The sequence below is a fragment of the Mastigoproctus giganteus genome, chromosome 5 (assembly GCF_048544385.1).
Source record: "Mastigoproctus giganteus isolate SK-2022 chromosome 5, ASM4854438v1, whole genome shotgun sequence".
Classification (NCBI taxonomy): domain Eukaryota; kingdom Metazoa; phylum Arthropoda; class Arachnida; order Uropygi; family Thelyphonidae; genus Mastigoproctus; species Mastigoproctus giganteus.
The window spans coordinates 101,385,898-101,411,186 of NC_143579.1; the positions used below are offsets into that span (position 1 = coordinate 101,385,898).

The 25,289-nt window shown below is 36.1% G+C and overlaps 1 protein-coding gene across 3 annotated transcripts in view; it reads left to right on the forward strand.

The window, feature by feature from the left end:
- Window positions 1–25,289, forward strand: part of LOC150085589 (tyrosine-protein kinase Src42A-like) — a 140,276-nt gene that overhangs the window by 34,148 nt on the left and 80,839 nt on the right. For 2 of the 3 annotated variants that reach the window (XM_090374127.1, XM_090374126.1), the window contains exon 3: window positions 16,065–16,228. In XM_090374127.1, the coding sequence (XP_090230253.1) occupies window positions 16,065–16,228 (164 nt within the window). Of the gene's footprint in view, window positions 1–16,064; window positions 16,229–17,660; window positions 17,664–25,289 lie in introns of all 3 variants that reach the window. The other variant, XM_090374128.1, reaches the window with a different exon arrangement.

Genomic DNA, 25,289 nt, shown 5'->3' on the forward strand with positions numbered 1-25,289 from the left:
AATATCAAGTGGACCAATCTGATTCATCCCCTTCCTTCTAGAGTTTACATAAGTAAAGAACTCTTTGCTGTTTTTCTTTGCATCCCTTGCCAAGGATTTCTCGTAATCTGCCTTCGCCTGCCTAACCTCCTTTATCTTGTATACAGTACTCAAGGTGTGGCCTGACCATTGCCTTATACAAGGGGATAATTATCTCCTTATCCCTGTTAGAAAAATTCCTGTATATCATTGACAAGATACCATGAGCTACTCTTGCAGACTGGCTGCACTGCTCAGAAAACTTCATATCTGCCAGCACAATTACCTCCAGGTCCTTTTCATTCTCTACCAATGTCAGTGTGGTACCACAGAGTTGATACGTTACTCTGGGATTACTGCTTCCCATATATAGTACTTTACATTTGTCAATGTTAAACTTCATTTGCCACCTCTCAGCCCATCTGCTTAACTTTTCTAGATCCTGTTGCAGCAGTGTACTGCCATTAGTGTCATTAACAACCCTGCAAACTTGGATATTAAGCCTGATATACCATCATCAATATCATTTATAAATACAGAAAACAACAATGGATGCAACACTGAACCCTGAGAGACTACAGTAATAACACTAGTTCACGAAGAGCAGTGTCCATTGATTACCACTCTGTCTTCTCCCACTCAACCATCCCTTTATCCATAGCAGCAATTTGCCTCCAATGCTACACTGCTCCAATTTGTGCAGCAATCTTCCATGTGCAACAGTATCAAAGGCTTTTCTAAGATCCAAATATATGATATCAAAGTTATTCTTTGCATCCAGTTCCTTTGTGACTACATCCTAGTATCCGATTCAAATTAATCAGACAAGACTTCCCCTTAACAAACCCATGCTATGTCCAATCTATAACTGAAGTCTTGTTTAAGTGAACCTGCAATGCTTCTTTAACCATTGCCTCCATTAATTTCCCTGGAACAGAAGTTTAACAGGTCTGTAATTACCTGTGTCTCCCTTTGATCCTCCTTTGTGGATTGGGGTCATATTTGGACATCTCCAGTCCATGGGTACCTCTCCTGAGTTCAGGGAAACTCTCATAATTATGGCTAAGGGTTTGCTTACTTTCTTTGCCGCATCCTTTAATATAACTGGATAGATTGCATCCACCCCAGGTGCCTTTCTTGTGTTTATCTTCAACAATTTCTCCTCCACTTTACTCTCAGTTATTGCAAGATTATCTAGCTTACTGCCAGAGTTGAATACACCTCTGACATTCCCCTCCTTGAATAACTCCTCATGTGTGAATGTTGATGCAAAATATTCATTTAGTTTGTTAGCTACCTGAGCAGGATCATGAACAGTTGAACCATCGATATCAAGTGGACCAATCTGATTCATCCCCTTCCTTCTAGAGTTTACATAAGTAAAGCACTCTTTGGTGTTTTTCTTTACATCCTTTGCCAAAGATTTCTCGTAATCTGCCTTTAGCTGCCTAACCTCCTTTGTAACTTGGTTATAATCCTGCTTATATCTATCATAGGCTTCTGTGTCACATGTTAATTTATATGTATCCCATGCATTTTTCTTCTCTGTTACATGTCTAATTAGTTCATCTGACATTCATTTAGGCCTAAATCTTGAACAATATTTCTTTTATTATTATTATTACTAGCCATATTGTTGGTATGAAAAGCCTAGTAGCTTCCAAGATTAATACTTTGAATGTTTCCCATTTTGAATTTGCTGTTGGTAACATCATCAGTTGGTTCCATCATATAGAATTTAAGTACTGTCTCAGACCACTGTAGTCACCTTTACGAAAGCAAAAACCCTTCCCTTTACCCTTTATGGTAATTACCTCTTTGAGTAAATCCCACTTCAGCACACTTTGATCACAGCCACCTAGTGGTTCCTTTATCTGCTGATTCTTGATGCATGAAGAATCACTACTGATAATCAGATCAAGAGTATTACTCCCTATAGTTGCCTCCTGAGCATTCTGCTGTAGAAAACAGTCATCCAATAAATCCACAAAAGCCTTGCTAGCGTGCGAGTGACCAACCCACAAATTCCAGTCAATATCTGGAAAATTAAAATCCTCCATTATAAGACACTCTAATTTACTGGCCCACTCTATTTGTCTGCAGAATTGCTCATTATACTCATCAGATTCATTAGGCCTATAACACACACCTACCCTCATTTTTCTTTCCCAGTACTTATTTCACAACAAACAAACTCAACACTGCATTGTCCACCAAAATCAATTGGATGCACTTCCTTAGATTTTGTATTTCTTAACTAACAGCATAACTCCTCCTCCTTTCCTGTCCTGTCTATCCTTTCTGTACACATTCTACTCCCCAAATTCCAGTTCTGCACTGCTTATGTTTGTGTGACACCATGTCTCTGATATCCCAACAATATCTGCCTTTGATGTCTTGACTAGCATTTCAGGCTCATTGAATTTATTAACTATACTCCTAGCATTGGTGTACATGCAAGTATACATGCACCTGTTTCTACTCTTAGTTATCCTAACACAGCTGATGTATTTACTTGTTCCACTATGACTCCCAACAGTCATGGAAATTCCTATTGCCTTGCTTTCCAGGCTGCTGCTCAATTGCATTCCAATAGAAGTAGTGCAAGAATCACTTTGACCTCTGCCAGTGGCTACTGTTAATGTATTAGTTCCGTGTATCCCTCCAAGCTGGCAGTTTTCTGACCCACCTAACTGCCTCGTAGCATGAGCAAATATTCTTGCACCCTTTCTGTTTAAGTGTATCCCATCCCTGTAGAAGAAGTCTCTCCTGTTAATATCTTGTTAATACAAAGTGACCAAAATTTTTAGGTTTTGTAGTGAGGTCTGTTAAAAATAATAAAACCTGATTCTTTCCCCCCCCCCCCCCGGTACATATATCTAAATTTAACTTAAGTGTTATCTTACAATAATAAGAATAATATACAATTTTTAATCATCCCTGACAGTGTAATGGTTTTGTTACTTCTCTTGAAGCGGTCTGGGTTTGATTCTGGTCTATGATTGGAGGAATTTTGAAAGTTCTCTTAAATGAAGGCTGTAGTTATTCTGAAATTCTTAACACACACACACACACACACACACACACACACACACACACACACACACACACACACACACACAATGTGCAAATCTTTGGTGATATGTCATCTGAACTTTAATTCATTCTTTTTCTTTACAGTAATTAAGTGGATATTTAATATTATTATGTAAAGCTGTGTTAATTTTTGGATATTTAATTTTATTAGATAAATAAAGAAAAATTTGTATATTTCATTTTATTAGATAAATATAAAGAAAATCAGCTTGTGCACGCGCGTGCGCGCACACACACACACACACACACACACACACACACACACACACACACACACACACACACACACACACTTGTACAAACTTAATACACCGAAATGCCATCCTCAAAAAGGCTTCTGAGGTTGGGAGAATAGTTCATATCACAAATTTAAATAAATACACCAACTGTTTTGATTAAAATAGTTTAATACTGTAAAAATATAAAATATAAATATAATAAAATGTACCAAGTGATACAGTGGATACTGTAAAATAATATTTACAAAACTGATTTTACTATAAAATAAAATTTATTACGAAAATGTTAAAATACAATAAAATACGAAAATTAAAACCGATAAAACAATGATTGTAGCTTTCGGGGGCATCTGCCTCCTTTCTCAACAACAATGCTACTTGGGCAACACATCCTTTAGTATCAGGTTCACGGCACCCGTGGCTGACCAGGCGCATGTTCAGTATTACTTTCACGTGCCCCAGAACCGGAAGTGGCTCGAGAATGTGGAAACATGAAGTGCTCATCTCTTGCAAGGACTACAGCTTCCAAGATGGGGTGAAGCCAAACACCCCTATCCCTATATACTACTGTTTTCGGATGAGCCAATCCACAAACTCTCCAACCACATACGGTCCCAGAACCTGTGCGCCCGGTCAACCTCCTAATACATTTAGCATGTGTTAGGAGGTTATTTCAAGATAAGATTAGTAGGATTGCACATTTCTATAAGCAGAGACATATTAGTAAGTTTAATGTGCTACTGGAGGAACGGGTATTTATGCATAGGGATAATAATTCTAATTTTATTCAGAATTTAAGTGATAAACTACTAACTAAAGAACAAGAAGAGGTATTGGCTTTAGGACCTAAGTTTGCCCTGTTACCCTCTAAACTTCCGATTACTGAGACAACTATGGGTATTGAGAGGGCAATTAATAAATTACTGGAGCCTATTGCTAACCGAATCCGGGTTAAAGCCTCTGCCATTTTGTGTCAGGCAAAGAAGGTCAATTCTAATCTCACCCGTAACCAGAAGAGAGCGTTAAAGGAACTCAAGCAGGATGATAGTATCGTTGTTTTACTGGCAGATAAGGGTAGATCGGCAGTGGTATTAAGTAGGGATGATTATCACAAAAAAGTTTTAGATCTGTTACAGGATAGTGGTACTTTGTCAAAATTTCTGCACAGCTGATTTCCCCTATAGTGGGACGATCTGTTTGTTATTAAAGATAGTGTCGAATTTGTGAGCTTTGTAAAGAACCAAAATGTAGAAGAGAATGAGGTAATGATGTTGTTATATGTAATATCATTATTTACTTGTATCCCCATAGTACATGGGGTGGAATGTGTAAAGTTAGCCCTGCAGAAAGATTGATACCTTAAGTGCCAGATCTCAATTAAGTTTGGAGGATATATGTTGTGGCGTAGAGTTATGCCTCTGTAGTACCACCTTAGTATTTCAAGGAGTAATGTACAAGCAGGTTCATGGCACAGCTATGGGTTTTCCGATTAGTGCGATTGTTGCAAACCTAGCAATGGAAGAATTAGAGAATAGGATTTTTGCAAACTCGGAGTTCCCTATGCGTAGGTGGAAAAGATATGTGGATGACATGTTCACTATGGTACAGAAGGGGAGAGAGGAGGATGTTGTTAGTTTTTCTCCTTTCATACAGTTTACCTCACTACCATTCACTTCTACAGAGGTAGAAGTGAATGGTACCCTCCCATTCCTGGATGTAATGGTGTACAGAGAAGGCTCCAGGCTTAGAACTACAATCTTTAGGAAACCAATGTGTAGGAGCCAGTACACCCATTACAGGTCATTGGATATTTTACAGTATCCACAGGTCAGTGCAGACTGCGCAGCATAAAAATAGCGTTGCCAGGGCGCTTTTTGGAGGGTTAGGACACATTGTAGTACCTCTGAGGGGGGAGAGAGAGAGAGAGAGAGAGAGAGAGAGAGAGAGAGAGAGAGAGAGAGACTGAGCAAGTCAGGACGGACCTTATAAAATGCGGTTACCCCCCAGCGGGTCATTGATAAATACAGTAGAGATGTGCAATCTACTCATGAAACAACACCGTTCGTTCCAGTCACCACAGTTTATATTCCCTACTATCCGGGCTTATCAGATCCTATTACAAGGATGCTTCGTGACTTTCAGGCACGCTGTGCGAAACTTCCGGGCCGGAGGTTGCACACGGTAGTGTCACAGGTCAAAGACTCCATTGCTAGGGACTCTAGTAGTGGGTTTATATATGAGATCAGATGACCGAATTGTGGGGAGTGTCATGTGGGGCAGACAGGACGGCAGTTAAAAGACCGTCTGGAGGAACACATGAGACTGTAGAGTTCAATAAGTCCGCGATTGCTGAGCATTATTGGGAAAAACAGCACCAAGTCTCCCCCGAGAATGCTGTCGTCCTTGACTGGGCGCACAGGTTCTGGGACCGTAAGTGGTTTGAGAGTTTGTGGATTGGCTCGTCCAAAAACAGTAGTATGAATAGGTATAGGGGTGTTTGGCTCCACCCCATCTTGGAAGCTGTAGTCCTTGCAAGAGATGAGCGCTTTACGTTTTCACATTCTCGAGCCACTTCCGGTTCTGGCACATGTGAAAGTAATACTGAACATGTGCCTGGTCAGCCACGGGTGCCGTGAACCTGATACTAAAGGATGTGTTGCCCAAGTAGCATGGCGGATGTCCCCGAAAGCTACAATCATTGTTTTATCGGTTTTAATTTTCGTATTTTATTGTATTTTAACATTTTCGTAATAAATTTTATTTTATTTTATAGTAAATCAGTTTTGTAAATATTATTTTATAGTAAATGAGTTTTGTAAATATTATTTTACAGTATCCACTGTATCACTTGGTACATTTTATTATATTTATATTTTATATTTTTACAGTATTAAACTATTTTAATCAAAACGGTTGGTGTATTTATTTAAATTTGTGATATAATGAGTGCGTAGCACACTTCTCGATTAGACTAGGGTTCGAGCCCATGCCCACCAAATATGGAGAATGCTGAAAGGTCAGGGAATGACCACCGCATATCCCCAGAGCAATATGGCCTTAGTTGCTAATGCTCCTAAAATCCAAATAACAAACAAACAACATTATAATGAAAATATTTGTAGCCCCTGGCCGACTTAATTTTTAATGTTTTGTAACTTGTGCTTTTGCAAAATGTTCAATATACAGTAATACCCCGACTTACGCGAACTCGGAGTTACGCGGTTCTTGATTTTTTCGTTTGGCAACGCTGCCGCCCACTATCTTCAAGGTCGTTTTTCATATGTTATCGATATCCGGTGCGACGGCGGAGATTGAGAGCGAAAGATGAACAAAATTCAACTTTGCTGCTTTTATGTTTTTTATATCAGTGAAGGGGAAACACATTTCACCATAATAACGTAAAAACCAACACAATTCCAGCTATCGGTATAATCGCAAATGCAATTAGATCGAGTTTACTACCAGTTTATAACAGATTTCACTAGCAGAAACGCAACTGGATTTTTGTTTTATGGTAGTAACCCTTAGAAATGTGAGGTGTTAATAGTGTATCTCTGCCTTTATGGTGTTGTTTATTCGGTTGCTACATGCGCTCAGCTTTGTTTATGCGTATCAAGCGTGCTCCTCGTTTTGTAATTGTGCTTTATTCCCTAAAAATTAGTAAAATTAAAAGGTGTGAAAAGGAAGCGTCCTGGTGAAGACACTGCAGATTCAGAGAGAAAAAGAAAAGCAATTATCGATAAACAGAGGCGGACTGGATCAAAAATTCTTACCCGGGAAAATTTATAGTGGCCTCACACTATTGTTTATGGCCAAAATCACACTGGCCCACCGGGGTTTCCCCGGTAAGGCTTATGGCCAGTCCGCCTCTGTCGATAGAGAAAAAATATGAAATTGTGAAACGCTTTGAGCGAAATGAAAGACCATGTGATATTGCACGTGCTACAGGTCTAAATGAAGCAACGGCGAAAAGCACATGACAATTGCAAACTTGACAGGTTGAAAATTGAAAAGATCTCAATTGTAAAGGGCTTAAAAATTTTAGAAAACATAGACTCCAACGAAGAACGCGTTATAGCTACAAAGCAAGGAATGAAAAAAATTATTAGCTTGCTACGAAGAAATTCTGCGTGAAAAAAAGGAACGTGCTGTGTCGTCAGACGAATTTGTTAGATTTTATGAAGCCATCGACATCGAAATAACTTTTTAACGTAAGTCATTTGTTTTTTTAATACATATTTTGTATTAATATGTATAAAGAACTGCAATTTTATTAATATTTTTCTTCTAAACTAGTGTTTTTGTTAGTCCTTGGTCCCAATTAAGCAAAATTTATATGTATTTATATGCAAAGTTGTACCCCGACTTACGCGATTTTCGTCGGACCCACCTATCGCGTAACTTCGGGGTATTACTGTATATTAAATTATTTTCAGTCCACCTATGCCTAAATAATTGTATAATAAATTTGCTTTGTTTTTAATTAATTAAAATTATTAAAATATGTTTTACCATATAATAAATCATGCAATAAAATGTAAATACAGTATATAATAAAGAAAATGAAGGAGACCTTACCTTACCTTACCTTAAAATTACAGAACTTTATAGGTACTGTACATTATTATTTAAAATAAGGTGTAATATTATTAATTTTCAGATAGTCCGAAACCACTAAATATAGTGTAAATCTAGTGCTCTCCTGAATCCAGTCTAGAATGATAAGAGTTTTCTGATAATTTTTCACCTTCTTTACAGACTTGATTTTTTTTAGTCCATTTAAAAAAAAAAAAAAAAAAGCAAGCACGTGTGCCGAGCATGTATAGTAGATGGTTTTATGTGAAACATCCTTGGGAGCACCTACAATGGATTGATAACTAAAGCAAGAGATTTATACTTGCGATTGTGACATATCTAAATGTATCTGGAAAACAGCATTGATTGAGGTGCCTGATATTGTAGTTGAAATTGAGGGATTAGTGTTTAGATTGAACGGTTCTTGCAGGAAAGTAATGAACAGTTAGTTTCTTCCAATCTGAAATTAATGTTGAAATCGCCGTATATGATCATTTGTATTTTATATAAATCTTTCTACAAGATCATGTACCTCAATCAGTGCCGATTTCCAGCTTGATCAGTTTTTTTATTGTGTTTTTGTAATGCAGTTCAATGACATTCAAATGAATGGTGTTTGAATTTTGTAAATCGGTTCACTAGAACTTGAGATATTGTTACCGGTCAAAAAATACATCACTTGCTCTGATCACACTACTAGTGAGTGCTCGGCACAGACTAGTGGTGGGACCATGGGAAGCACCTCTGGTGGAAGCCAAAGATGATGTAATTACTTCTATGATGCATTTTTCGTCACTGATCACATTTACTCGGTTGAAATTTTTGTAGGTCCCCCAAGGATGTTTCACATCAAAAAGAAGTTGACACTACCTATGAAATCAAAGATTTCTCGTAATCTGCCTTTGCTTGCCTAACCTCCTTTGTAACTTGGTTACAGATCAACTTGTATCTATCATAGGCTTCTGTGTCACGTGTTAATTTGTATGTATCCCATGCATTTTTCTTCTCTGCCATATGTCTCATTATTTCATCTGACATCCACTTAGGCCTAAACCTTGAACAATATTTCTTAGTTGGTATGTAAAGCCTAGTAGCTTCCAAGATAAGTTCTTTGAATGCTTCCCATTTTGAATTTGCTGTTGGTAACATCATCAGTTAGTCCCACTGTATAGAATTTAAATACTGTCTCAGTCCATCGTAGTTGCCTTTACGAAAACAATAACCCTTCCCTTTACCCCTAATGGTAGTTATCTCTTTGAGTAAATCCCACTTCAGCACACTGTGATCACTGCCACCTAGTGGTTCATTTACCTGCAGATTCTTAATGCATGAAGAATCACTACTGATAATCAAATCAAGAGTATTAGACTCCCTCTAGTTGCCTCCCGAACATGCTGATGTAGAAAACAATCATCCAATAAATCCACAAAAGCCTTGCTAGTGTGTGAGTGACCAGTCCCCAAATTCCAGTCAATATCTGGGAAATTAAAATCCCCCATTATAAGACCCTCTGATTTACTGGGCCACTCTGTTTCCCACAGTTTCTTATTATACTCATCAGAGTCATTAGGCCTATAGCACACTCCTACTCTCAATTTTGATCTCCTAATGCTTATGTCACACCAAACTGACTTGACACTGCACTGTCTAGCAATGTCGACTGGCTTCACTTCCTTGGATTTTATGTGTTTCTTAACTAATAGCATAACCCCTCCTCCCTTCCTATCCTGTCTCTCCTTTCTCTAGACATTGTACTCTCCAAATTCCAGTTCTGCATTCCTTATATCTGTGTGATACCATGTCTCTGAAATCCCCAAAAACTATGGATAGGATTTCTGGTCAAAGAATGACGGTCATTAATATATGAGGAAAAGAGTGGGAGAAAGAACTGAACCTTGGGGAATGCCTGCATTAGTGAAGAATTTAGAAGACAAGAGAGCCATTTACCATAACCTGCAGTGAGCACTTAAGAGAGAAAACTGGATACCCAATTATTAAAAAAAAAAAGTTGGCAAACCATAAGATGGAGGCTTTTTAAGATCTTTATGCCAAACATGATCAAAAGTCTTTGAAATGGCAACAGAAAGTGCTTGAGTTTAGCCAAACTTTTCCACTGAATTTGTCCATAGATGGGTAACATAAGCTGGTATGTCACCAAAGACATACCAGCAATACGGATTCCATTAATTTAATCCATTAATGGAAACTGTATTGGCAATCACTGATCTGATGGAAAGTTTCCACACAGTTTAGGAGTTTGCCTTTAATGGATTTCCTCATTACTTTAGAAAATAAAGAAGTGCACTGGGACAGTAATTGGATGGGAAGGGATTTTGATATCAGCAAATTTCCAAGTGTAAGAGAAGACACCTGTAGAATGTTAAAGTAAAAGAAAAAGTGACACAAAACAGGAGTAAGTTCAAGAGCACACGTTTTGAGAACAAGTGAAGAAATAATATCAGGATCTGATGCTTTCTTGACATCAATACTGTTCAAAATTCTTCTGACATCTTTTTGATGGAAGCCTACAGGAGGCATTGAATGGAGTGTACTGAGAAGGTGTACTGAGAATAGTAGGAGGTGGTTTAGCAAAATCATCAATGTATGAGTTAGAAGAAAAGTAGGGTGTTAGCAGGTCAGCGTTATTATTGGCTGAAGTGGTAATAGAACCATCCAATTTGATAGAGGCATAAGCACATTACAAATATTGTAATGTGTAAAAAAAAAAAACGGCTTCTCTTGCGCTTTTGGTGTTACTTTTCTTCCAGGCAGCTGTTCACTCTGTACAAATTGCAAATCCGCCCTGACATGGAATATTGTTCTCACATTTGGGTTGGTACCTCCAAAACCTTCTAGATTCCATTGAAAAGAGGGCAGTTAGGTTAATTTATGACCTCTCTAACAGAGTCTCTGCACTTCGCTGTCTCATAGACATACTGTTTCTGCTGCTTGCCTTTTATACAGATATTTCCATGGGCACTGTTCTTCTGAATTGGCTTTACAACAAAGAAAATCACGTGGTTTTTGAAAAGAGAAATATCCAGCTCTCTCTTTCAAAACAGTCCGACACATGCCACCACCAGCCAACATCAATTTACTGTCCAACTTCAAACTCACAGAACCAACTTTTCATCTTTCTTGTTTATTCATTCAACTGCCGTTTTCTGGAACAACCTTCCTACATATGCAATTTCCTGAAAATTGCAGTCTACAAAAATTTAAGTCTAATGTCAGCAAATATCTTCTTTCGTCTTCTCAACCTCCTCTTCAGTTTCAGTATCATTTGTATTTCTGTATTACTGCTCATGGCTGCTGATTTAAGTCCTTTGTTTTCCCTTAATGCTTGTTCTATTTTTCTTGTGTTAAATCTTATGTCCTCTCTGAGTCTCTTTCTAATGGCTTTGCGTACTAAGTACTATAGGTTCTAATACCTCTCGCATTTGGGGTTTTCATAAAAAAAAAACAAAAAAACTTATTCCTAATCTTTTGACCAAGTAACCTCTTTTCAAGTTGCCAGAATCTATTTTTGCCTTTGTCTTGGTGCATAATAGCTACTGCTGCTAATGCGCCAGTAAAATCAAAATCCAATCCAATCCCCAAGAGCAGCAGGAAACAACTTCGGAGAAATTGTCTCCTTGTCAAACTCCTTTCTCAGTTTTAAATTTGCTACTTTTCTTTGTCTAGTCTAATAAAGGAGATAGCATTCTCATATATTTTCTTCCAAATCGTAAATTTATGGGGTGTCTATGCTTTGTCTTTCTAGTGCCTGAAACATTGCCTTATGCTGTATGGAGTCAAATGCCTTTTCATAATCTACAAATACCAGGCATAATGGTGTTTTATATTCATTTGCTTTCTCCATTAGCTATGATATTACATGAAGGTGATCCATAGCCAGTGGTGTATTCGGCCAGAACGATGTTCCGGTACATTTTTTTTTCTAAATGTCATAATAGAAAATCATTAAATTTATACACTAATATTATGAAACAATGGCATACTCAAAGGGGAGGGAGAAATATCTATTTTATCCATTGCTACTAAAAATATATATTAATAGTAATCTTTAAAATTAATAATTTCTTTAAAAATTTATTTAAAAACAAAAATATAAATTTCGCAACAAAACTTGAATGTTTCTTACTGAAGTACAATGTGTTAGATAAAGAGATCCAAAGAATGAGATATACTGTGATGCGTACGAATGCTGCATTTTGATTTGCCATGAGCTGAACACTAGAACTAGTTGTTCTGTGAACCGTGAGGCTGAAGTCTGATTCAGTTAGTGTACAGTCGATGTGGCGTTATCATTATAGTCTTCTGGAGAATGAGCGTTCTGGTGCTATTTTTTTATGGCAAGTGTTCCGGTACTTTTTTTTTTAGCAATACACCTCTGTCCATAGCTGAGAATCCTTTCCTAAAGCCAGCTTGCTCTTTTGGATGATTCTCATCAAGTTTTCTTTCTGATCTGTTAGTAATGACCCTTGTGAACAACTTGCAGATGTGGGACAACAAGATAATTGGTCTATAATTTCCAAATTCTGATTTGTCTCCTTTCTTATGTAGCAAAATTATGATTGCATTATTCCACTCCTTATGGGTATACCTTTCCTAATGTATTTTGTAAAGTCTTGCCAGTTTCTGTGTCGTATCTCTTCCTCCCAATTTTAACAACTCTACAGTAACTTCATCTTCACCCAGAGATTTCAAATTTTTCATTTTCTTCAGTGCATGTTCTACCTCATCAGGAAGAATATCGGGTATGTTGTATGTGATCCATCTTCCCCACTGCTGGCATCATTCCCTCGCTCCTTGTATAATTCTCTATAGTAGTCTTCTACTATTTGAATTATGCTTTCTCTGCTATTTATACCATCACTATTCTTCAGTTTCAGTATCATTTGTATTTCTGTATTACTGCTCATGGCTGCTGATTTAAGTCCTTTGTTTTCCCTTAATGCTTGTTCTACTTTTCTTGTGTTAAATCTTATGTCCTCTCTGAGTCTCTTTCTAATGGCTTTGCATAACTCAGTATACTCAATTTTCTCCTTGTCAGTGTGTATCTTGCTCTTCATTTGTCACCTGTTCATCATAAGTGTTTCTTGACTAATTTTTTCCTTCTTTGAATTTCTTTTTCGCCTATATCTTTCTCAGGCTTTATCACTTTCAGAAAGTTGTATTCCTCATCAATATCTTGGTCCTGAAAGGTCTGTAGTAACTCAAACTTCTTAAGTTTCAGTATCGCTTCCGTAGCCGAGTGGTCAGGAGCAGGAGTGCAGTAGCACACGCTCTTTGATTAGACTGGGGTTCAAGCCCCCTGACTGCTGAATACGGTTGATCTGCCAACCCGCACTGGACCAGCGTGGCAGATTATGGTCCATTTCTCTCAGCATGAATTTTTGAGGAGGCTTCCATCCTGCAGTGGGTTGATAATGGATGCACTTTACCTTTTTTACCTTTTACATATTGCTTTTTCTTCTCTTCTGTTATCTCAAAGAATGTCATTGAGTCAGTTTTTTCCTTTCCTTTCTTACATCTATATCAAGTGCACCTTACCATTCTGTGACCACTTCCAACATTTATCTTGTTCAGGATTGCAACGCTGTTCACAATATATCTTCTCTTAGTGAGTATGAAGTCAATTTCATTAGTTTTTAATCCATTTGGGCTTTTCCATGTCTACTTTGTGTTCACCCTTTTCTTGAAAAAAGTGTTCATTACTGACATTTCTCGAGATTCTGCAAAATCCACAAGGCTTTCATTTCTTTCACCAATTCCAAAATTTCCTGTAGTTTCCCTTTCTGTGCTGTTTTGTCTCTTTCCAACCTTAGCATTGAAGTCCCTCATAATGATGGTGTAGTGAGTTTTCTTTTCATCTAGAAGTTTCTCAATTTCGGTTTACATTTCTTCAAACTCTTTATCATTATAACTTTTATTTTGTACCTCTTAGAAATCCTGAATAGTATTCTTAACACCTTTAGTGATGTACTTTTGAATTCCAAAATGTTGTTTTTTATATCTTTTTGGAACAAAAAGAGTTGGTCTTTTTGGATCAACCATCTGCCTTCACTCTTTTCACTGTTTGCATTGATGTTTGGCAGATTTTCACTTGATAAACCTATAAGTGATTCATTTCTTTTTCTTGTTTCAGCCAAGCTGATGATATTCCAATTCACATTTTCTAATTCATTTTCCAGCTCTAATAACCTCTTTTCACTGATGAGCGATCTTATCTTGTAACAGGCCAAGTTCAGTTTTCATGAATGGCAGTCTGGTTGTACCCAGAGATTCTTAGCACCCTCTGCTTCCACTCTGATCCTCTCACTGCCATAAGAGGGAGAGTAAAAGCCACTGGGGACTGAGGGCTATTTGTTTCATCGTGTTACCATGTGCTGGAGGGTTTGGCCTTTTCCTCTTCACGCTACCAGGCATCTTGAAGAGAACCATTCTACATGTTCCTTGCCCACCTAAGTGACATAATAGTGCTTACCAATGAGAAGGTGTGCACGAGTGGATTTTAGGGAGGCAGGCCAACCAGACTTCTCCTAAATCTTCTAAAACAGAAAGATATTGGATCCATCAGTGTTTTAGACCGAGTGTCTGATAACACACAAAGCCTGGTTCCCCTTTAAGCCCCTGGAATCTGGGATTAATGCTCTCCATATAAAATACCTTGCATTTGTCAATGTTAAACTTCAATTGTCACCGCTTACTCCATCTGCCTAATTTTTCTAAATCTTGTTCCAATAGCATATGCCAATTATGTTATTGATTGCTCTGTGAATCTTCATATCATCTTCAAAATTACACCTTAACCCTGATTATGCCTCATCAATATCAGTAATAATTATAGAAAACAACAATGAGTCCTACATTGAACCCTGGGAGATTCCACTAATAACAGTCCAAGAAGAGCAGTGCTCATTGATAACAACTGTCTTCTCCCACTCAACCATCTCTTTTTATATAACAATAACTTGCTCTTAATGCCATCCCCTTATTCCTACTGTAAAAATTCTTGTATATAAATGATAAAACCTCTTCCAGTTTGTACAGCAATCTTGCATGTGGAACAGAATCAAAAGTTGTTCTAAAATCTAAGTAAATGATAAGTAAAATCTTGAGAAAATAATGAAAATTTATTTTTTTTGCATTCCAGTTCCTTTGTTATGCCTGATAGTATCAAATTAGCTTAGTCAGATAAGATTGCCCCTAAAAAAAATCCATGCTGTGACTGCCATATAACTGCATTCCTGCATTACTTCTTTAACCAATTATGTAATTTTTTTTCCCTTGGAACAGAAGTCAAACTAACAGGTCTCTTAATCCACTTTAACCCCCCATTGTGAATTGGGAATACATTTGCTCATCTCCAGTCGATGGAGATGCCTTTGAATCCAAGGATTCTTTCATAATCACGGCTAAAGACCTTATTACTGATTTTGTTTTCTCCTATAATATAATTGGTTAGATCCCATGCACCAGAGGCACTTTTTTACATTTAGGTACAACCTAATTAACCTAAATGTAATATTATATAAAATGGCTTTCACGAATTTTTAAGTTGAAAATCTAAATTTTATTTATGAAATTGAAAAAAAGGGAGTTTGAATTTTAATATCCTTCCCTACTTAAAGTCATCACTGTATGATGGACCTTAGGAATCTTAATATAATAATTTATAAATTTGATTTTTGTGTGAGTAGATCAATTGTAGCAGCCTTTTTTTCTCAGTTTGTCAGACCAATTTATTTTTAATTTTTATAACAGGCATCAAGGCAATTTTTACGAATCAAATCTGGATAGGTTTTGAACATCAACTTTTATGAGAGTTATATAATTTTATTTGTAAAGAATTTGGTTTGATATTTATTAAAATTTAAAATTTTTTTATTGAGAATGTCTTTTTATGTAAATGCCTGTTCAGGATGTAATATTTTTTCTGCCAAATAATTAATAACTGAATTTTATTGACTTTCTTTCAATGCTATGTATAGAGATTTAAAAAACCCACTCCCATTGTATAGGTAAATTAAAGCAATAGGAAAGTTATTCCTTTTTCCTATATTTAACTGTGCGCATGTAGATAGATAGATAGATACATTGTTAATTTTTATGAATTTCATTTTCTGACAGTGAGAGATGGTGATACAGTTAAGCATTACCGTATCAGACAGCTAGATGAAGGTGGATTTTTTATTGCTAGAAGAACAACCTTTCGTACATTGCAAGAATTGGTAGAGCATTACAGTAAGGATGCTGATGGGTTGTGTGTTAACCTTCGAAAACCATGCATACAGGTAATTATGCAAAATGTTTCATACTTATTTAATATTTATTTCTTTAATTTTGTATTTAATATTATATTATTTTATATTATACTTGTATATCTAAAAAAAAGTAATATAGAAGTTAGTTTTTCGTTTTTAGAAATGATAAATAAAAATACTGCAATTATAATTCTTTATTAAAATAAAAATAAATATATAGTGTTTCTTGTAACAGATCATCCATAGCAATCTTAAAAAACAAATTTCCATTTGATTTATAAATCAAATGGAAATTTTTTATTTTTATTTAAAAATTTTATTTTTTATATAAGCATTTAAAGATCCATTTAGGGATCTATTTGAACTATGAATTCTAAATAATGACTGCTGTCTAGCTTTACCTCTGGAAACAATATACTAGGATTAGAAGATCAATCTACAGAAGCAATTATGCAGTTATGATTATAAAGTAAAGCATTTTTGTATTTGGTGTGAAAGACTTGAGATCACGGTCAGTTTGCTTTGTGTTCATTATCTCTATAATTGAGTTAGGAAAAATGTCTTTTGAATAGTTTCTGCAGGTTGGAGAGTAGTACTTGAAATGTCTCTAGTTGTAGATGTCACTAGTTCTACTCCATCATATAACAGTACCAGAATTGGCTTCCCAACTATATACCGTGGTCCTGTGGTGGCAAGCATAGATTCGGAAATCTCTTCAGCATTCAGTGTATGCATGGAAAATGTGTGTTGAAGGTTGGAGACAGAATTGATTTGGAAGTTGCATATGAACAGTAAGACCATTGATTCATTAAATTCAGGACCCAGAACTCTAATCCACAAATTTTCTTCAGAGAACTTTGAGGTAAGCTTATTGGATTTCAGTATTGGGAGCACTGAGCAAACGGATTGTCGAAAGTTCTGTAGATTGTGATTTTCAGAGAACACTTATTCCGTTCTCTGGGATGGTTGTTTCAGAGACAGAGGTAGAAGAATTAAATGAGGAAAATTTGTGGAGAAAAGTGAAAATGTAATTACTTCAATTGCATAGAGTAAAATCTGTCTTTAATTTCTGTAGTAATTAACAGATAATTTTTGGAAGTTTAGAAGACAGAATAGGAAATGGTTAAATTAAATTATACCGGGTGTTATTACTTTAATTTTGGGCTTATTTAACCCATCTTCTTTAATTAATTGATTAATGGATAATTGATTAATATTAACAGTTCAGTTTTTAATTAAATAGATAGATATTTGATTAATAAATACTCAAAATTAATAATACTACAGACTGTCTCAGATCAGGCAATCGCCTTCCTTGGAATTCTTCCAGATTGTGTAGTTATACTGTAGTTAAAAAAAAAAAAAACAAAAAAAACTTGCATATCAGTTACGAAACAATTTATTGTATACTTTATTTTCTTTTAGATGGCATATGGGTAAATACAAATAGACAAAAGTTAAGCCAGTGTTGTTTATTTATGAATGACAAGCTAAAAATATAAAATTTCTAAAAATAAATAGTAAATGTGTGTAGTGAATCGTTAGTTCAGTCTGATCTTGATGTAAAGGACCAGACAATGAATTTAAGTTTAAGGAATGGAATATAAATTGAACAACTCAGAAACTGAGTAATACATTACTTTTAACCAATCCGAGAGCTAAATTTGGTTAATTTTTTGAGTAGTTTGCTAGATATTAAATTAATATTAAATATTTAATCTTGAGTTAAATATGAAATATGTAACTCAATATTAAATTTAAAAAAAAAAAGGAAAGTGTGCAATTCTGCCCAAACATGAGAACCTTGTCAATTAATTTGGTCCTGGAGAGACTGTATAAGCCTCACGGCATAGAATTTTTCTCAGGATGGTCTGTGCTTTTTAACAGGAGAGACTGTTTTTGCAGATAGAAGGTGTGATGCTATTGAGAGGGTGTTAAGTGGGTCGAAAAACTGCTAGCTTGGGGAGTACACTAATAACAGTAAGAGTGTGATTCTTGCCCAGCTTCTATTGGAACATGTAGCAATAGCTTGGAAAGCAAATTATTGGGGATTAATAGGCCTGCTGTAGTCTTCAAGGGGAAAGCAAATACGTGACAGTAATTTAGGGTAACTGTTAGTAACCTAACACTATGTGCTGTGTTAGGTTACTGTAGTCCAGCAACTAAGATGGCCACCTGAGCAGAATTGCTTGTGCATATCATCTAGTTCACTGTCCAATTTTAGGGGTGTTGGGTCAATTGTATCAAGTATAATTAGCCATCTTCCTGGAAATGTTTTTTCAAGTGAAAACTTGAAAATACCCAAATTTTGTGTGGAAAGCTTTCTAAGAGGTCAGGCTCGGGAAATTGTATACAATATTGCTGAGTATGTATATTCAAGAACATAAAATTTTAATATAAAGAATTATATCAAAGCTACAAATAAAGCAAGAGGAGTTTGTGAAACCACAGTTAGTGTTAAATGAAGGTAAGCAAGCTGTGAAATGTTGAAGGAAAATAAAGTTTCTACTCCTAACTGGTAAAAAGAATAATCATGTTAAAAGAATAGAAATAGATGATTTTACAAATTGCACTATTCATTGCGAAGTCCACAATTCATATGCTAAAAGCATTCATGTTTCTTTAAATAAATTTTTGCCTGCAATAAAAGAGGACATAAATTTCAACTGTAAGAAGGAAATTCTTCGTAAAACAAAGATCTGTTATAAGTGGAAAATATTAATTGAGAAATCGAAAATAACATCCTTGCAGTATCAGTACTGATAAGAAATGCTAGATCTGATGGAAAACAAATAATATATCTTGATGAAACATATTTGCATTCCACACACACACACACACACACACACACACACACACACACACACACACACACACACACACACACACACACACACACACACACACACACACACTAAGTTGTTTGCAATCGGACAGCAAAAATGGTATGCTTACAGCAATTGGGAAGGGCTCACAATTGATTATTATTAATACTGGTAGAGATAGAGGCATTTGCCTTAACTAATTTTTAAATTGAAGCAGAAGACTGGTACATACAAATATACGAACTTTGGAAACTGCAGCAAATGGATCAAAAATAAACTGCTGCCAAATCTACCTCCCAAGTAATGGACAGTGCCAGCTACCATTCTGTACAATATAACGAAAAGTCAAATTCAGCTACTTTAAAAAGAGATATACAGCATTGGCTATAGGAAAATGGTATTGTATTCAGTGTGATTTAAGGAAACCTGAGCACTTTCAATTAGTTAAGGCTTCTCCAATACATCCCAAATACAAAATCGATGACATTTTGAAAATGCATGGTCATACTGTATTTTGACTTCCTTCCCATCATGCTGATTTAAATCCTATAGAACTGTATAGGGAAAAATTAAATGGAAATAATTGTTTCACTCTGGATGATGTTTAAGAATTGGCTGGAAAATTTTTCAGACAGTGCTCCCAATAAATGAAAAAAATGTTGCAATCATGTAATTATTGTTGAACACCAATATTGGGAAAATGGAAGTTGAATTGATGAAGAAATTGACAGACTTATTATTAATATAGCAGATCACTCATCTTCAAATACTGAAAATTGCATTTCAGATTCAATTGATGAGGATTTGTAGTTCCCTTAATGATGTTAAGTAAGTTGACTTTAATTTTTAATAAAATATTTTAGCGATCCATATTATGATTATTGCAATATATAGTTTATCTGTATATTATGTAGTATGTTACAAAAAAATTCAAATAACACATTTGTACAGTACTGTATGTGCTCCCCAGTCATCCTTGTTTGATTAACCTAACACACTCTCACAGATGAGTTTATTTTCAAGGTTGTTGAGCCAAGGTTGCCATCTAAGTTCTGACCTATAAGAGCAGAAGCAGGTGATTGTAATATTTGTGTGTACACTAATGTTAGGAGTACAATAAAGAAATTTGATGAATTTGAAGTCTAGGATAGATCATAAAATGCAGACATTGTAAGGTCATAGCAGACATGCCATTTAGACATAAGGGATGTGAATATAAATAGAGTATAATGTGTACAGAAATGACATTTTATTTTTATTTTGGAGGTAGTTCTGGCCCATTGGACAAACATGTAGTGTAAATGTGGAGAAATTGTACATGGTAAAAGCCACATGTGCATAGTTAAAATATGTTGTAGTATAATGTCATGTTATGTTATTCATATTGTGTTGCCCTTTTAGCATTAGTAGATGCAAGAAAGCAAGCTTATGCAGCATCAGCCAAAAAAAAAAAAAAAAAAAAAAAAAACACCCACTTCCACTTCACCCCTCCATTCATTCAAAATACCTGTCCAGCTGAGCCAAAAATTTATTTAGGCTATCAACTTTCACGACAAGGGATTGAAGTCTGTTCCACCAACAAACTACCTGCTGGCTAAAGGAAAATTTCTGCACGTCTATCCTACATCTGTCTTTCTTCAATTTGAATTTATCCCCTCTCAGGTGATTATTCTGTGCAAGAGGAAAAATCCCATCAGCATTGAGCATGCTCAAACTATTCAAGGCTTTATACACCTCTATCAGATCACCTCGATGGTGCCTAGTCTCCAGACACTGTAATTTGCAAAACTTAACCCTTTCTTCGTAAGAGTACCCATTTGTTCCAGTCACTAATCTTGTTGCCCTTCTCTGTACTCGTTCCAGCAGCTCTACATCTTTCTTGAAATGAGGCCTCCAGACCTGTATACAGTACTCAAGGTGTGGCCTGACCATTGCCTTATACAAAGGAATAATCACTTCCTTATCCCTGCTAGAAAAATTCCTGTATATCATTGACAAGACACCATGAGCTACTCTTGCAGCCCGTCTGCACTGCTCAGAGAACTTCATATCTGCCTGCACAATTACCCCCAGGTCCTTTTCATTCTATACCACTGTCAGTGTAGTACCACAGAGTTGATACGTTGCTCTGGGGTTGCTGTTTCCCATATGTAGTACTTTACATTTGTCAATGTTAAACTTCATTTGCCATCTCTCAGCCTATCTGCTCAACCTTTCCAGATCCTGTTGCAGCAGCATAGTGTCAATAGTGTCCTTGACAACCCTGCCAACCTTTGTATTGTCTGCAAACTTGGACATTAAGCTTGATATACCATCATCAATATCATTTATAAATACAGAAAACAATAATGGACCCAACACTGAACCCTGAGGGACTCCACTAATAACATCAGTCCACGATGAGCAGTGTCCATTGATTACCACTCTCTGTCTTCTCCCCCTCAACCACTCCTTTATCCATAGCAGCAATTTGCCTCCAATGCCACACTGCTCCAATTTGTGCAGCAGTCTTCCATGTGCAACAGTATCAAAAGCCTTTCTAAGATCCAAGTATATAATATCAAAGTTATTCCCTGCATCCAGTTCTTTTGTGACTGCATCATAGCATCCAATCAAACTGGTCAGGCAAGACTTCCCCTTAACAAAACCATGCTGTGTCCGAGCTATAACTGAAGTCTTGTCTAGATGATCCTGCAGTGCTTCTTTTAGCAATGCGTCCATTAATTTTCCTGGAACAGAAGTTAAACTCACAGGTCTATAATTACTTGTGTCAGCCTTTGATCCTCCTTTGTGAATTGCGGTTGCATTTGCACATCTCCAGTCTGTGGGTACCTCCCCTGAGTCCAAGGAAGCTCTCATAATTATGGCTAAGGGTTTGCTTACTTCCTTTGCTGCCTTCTTTAATATAACTGGATAGATCCCATCCACTCCAGGTGCCTTTCTTGTGTTTATCTTCAACAATTTCTCCTCCACTTTACTCTCAGTTATTACAAGATTGTCTAGCTTACTGCCAGAGTTGAATACACCTCTGGCATTCCCCTCCCTGAATATCTCCTCATGTGTGAATGTCGATGCAAAATATTCATTTAGTTTGTTAGCTACACGAGCAGGATCATCAACAGTTGACCCATCGATATCAAGGGGACTAATCTGATTTTGGAGTTTACATAAGTAAAGAACTGTTTGCTGTTTTTCTTTGCATCCCTTGCCAAAGATTTGTCATAATCTGCCTTTGCCTGCCTAACCTCCTTTGTAACTTGGTTACAGATCAACTTGTATCTGTCATAGGCTTCTGTGTCAGATGTTAATTTATATGTATCCCATGCATTTTTCTTCTCTGTCATGTCTCATTAGTTCATCTGACATCCATTTAGGCCTAAACCTTGAACAATATTTTTTAGTTGGTATGTAAAGCCTAGTAGCTTTTAGTGTAGTGGTACACAGAAAAATGTCAGCTTTTGTTTCTGGCCTTGGCATGTAGTCAAAAATTAGGGACCCAGTTTTCCTTGAAATTACAGAAAGGATAAAAAGTAGTGTCATATTAGGGCCACCTGAGAACTAACTCATCTGCCCATGTGTAACATGTCCATAAATTGCATGTGTTCTGTGGTTGATTTGCCTGATTTTTCTGTACAAAAAAAAAAAAAAAAAAAAAAAAAAATCTGTTTCTGTGTGTGGGGACAGAATATTGCTACTCACACCACAGCTGAGACTGACTAACTCAACCACGGAAGCCCATAGAAGTTATTTATCATTGACAGAATTTGAACCTGTGCCTTTTCCACCCAATGTGGGTAGGAAAGTGATTATAATCAGTGTGCTTCTTGCTCAGGAGTACAGAAAGGATGGGGGGGCAGAATATTGCTACCCACACCACAGCTGAGACTGACTAACCACGGAAGCCCATAGAAGTTATTTATCATTGGCAGAATTTGAACCTGTGCCTTTTCCACCCAGTGTGGGTAGGATAGTGATTATAATCAGTGTGCTTCTTGCTTAGGAGTACAGAAAGGATACACAAGACAGGAATGGGGGAGGGATTATACTCTTGATTAAGCAGTTAAAATCTGAGGCTGCACACCCAGTTGAATTGGATAGCCACTGAAAATGTTGAGCTATTTTGGTGTGACTTAAGCACTGAGAAAACAAAAATGATGGTAGACATATGGTATAGGCCAAATGACTGTGATGAGTATAACAAACAACTCTATAGACAAATAGAGTGAGCCAGTAAATCAGAATATCTTATTTGGCATTTTAACTTTCCAGATATTGACTGGAACTTGTGGGTTGGTCCACAACAGTCATCCAATAAATCCACAAAAGAAAGAATTTTGTAGATTTATTGGATGACTGTTTTCTTCAGCAGCATATTGACGACAACAACAAGAGAAAGCAATACTCTTGATCTGATTATGAGCTGTAACTTTTCATGCATTAACAATATTCAGATAAATGAACCAACAGGTGTCAGTGATTATAATATATTGTTAAACAGTTTTTAAATTCATTTCAGTGGGACCAGCTGATGATATTACTAAATGAAAATTCTAAATGGGTAGCACTCAGTGAATTAATTCTAAAGGCTACCAAGCTTTTTATGCCAACTGAGAAATACTGTTCAGGGGGTCCAAACTTAAATGGATGTCAGTCGAACTGATGAGACTAGTGGTAGAAAATAAAAATACAATGAAACCTCTCTATAGTGGACACTACTGGAGCAGAAGAAAGTGTCTGCTATAGGGAGATGTCTGCTTTGCTGAGGTCAGTTCACATGTAGTCAGTTTCAGTAATTTGGGAAAATGAAATTCACTGCAACTGGTTACTTAACACTTTTTTATTGTTTATAATTATACATTTGTTTCAATTAACTTTTAATAAATAATGCATAATTAATTTTTAATAAATAATGCATAATTAATTTTTAATAAATAAACTTTTATTTGATGTTATTTATTAAAAAACATTTAACTTTTAGTATAAAGTTAATTTTTTTTTTTAGTAAAAAAAATAATATAAATTGCTTTGTTTAGATTTTCATTTTGACAATTTTATTTTCATTGTAGATAATAGATCACTCACAAGTTTTACCCCATATTCATTGTTTTTGCTCACATAGAATTATTTTAATGTGTTTGGGTAATCTAATACATCAGCATATTTTTTTAATTTGAGTCATGCTGTTGTTCTTTCTGGAAGCAGTTTTTAATTGTAGAAAGGCATGCTGCTGCTGCTGCTGCACTAATTCAGTTTATAGCTTGTAGTACATCAATACTTGCAAAGTTTTGGACTTCTTTTTTTCCTTCAAGTTTTGAAATCAGGTGTTTAAGAAACATTTGTTGATATTTCACTTTAAAGTTTTTTCCAGTATACATTGTGCAATTATTCCTTGATCTAGTTGTGATCAGATGTGATGTTGGGAGGAAAAAACACCATTTCAGCATTATTCAGTTAGTGTGTGTGTGGGATGTGACATTTTTAACTTGTTAAGTAATGATTTACTACATTGTTAAGTAATAATTATTTGATTTCCAATGTACATTGAGTTTGCATAAGTCCAAACTTTTAAAAACACCTTGGTTTCATAGATTTGCCTATAACACGAGATATTTCATGAGTGCCCACCATGCTTTTACACAAAAGTAGATAGATGCTCCTTTGCCACTTTATTTCTAGCCCATACTTCCCCCTCTAAGGCACATTATTTTATCCAGGACTGTGCAAAAAAAAAAGACCCATTTCATCAGCATTCAGTATGTTTTCTAGTGAGTATGCAACAAGTATTGATGGCAGCTTTTTTTCCACCCAGCAACGATTTCCAGATTAACACCAGTTGCTTTGAAGGAAATATTGTGACGGCAATATTTGCTTTGAAGGAAATATTGTGATGTCTGCAGAACGTACCTAACCACCCATTAGATGCTTGAAAGTTTAATGGTGCCAATTTCTAAAACTTTGGTTTGAATCATAGGCTCAGAGATGGGAATGTTTAGACTGCATATTGGACTAAACCATTCAAAAGTCAATTTATCCACAAAAACACCTTTTGCCATGAGAAAATGTATGGTATACTGCTTTCCAATACATTTTCCCACCACTATTTTAACAAAGTTTCTTGATTTTTAATAATTGCTGCTGCTGAAGTTAATTCTAATTTTGAAATGATCAGCTGGCTGATGAACTTTACACTTTTTCTTTCTTTCCTAGAATATTCTATCATTTCTACTTTTTCTTTCAGAGTTAACTGTTTTCGAGACTTACTGTAG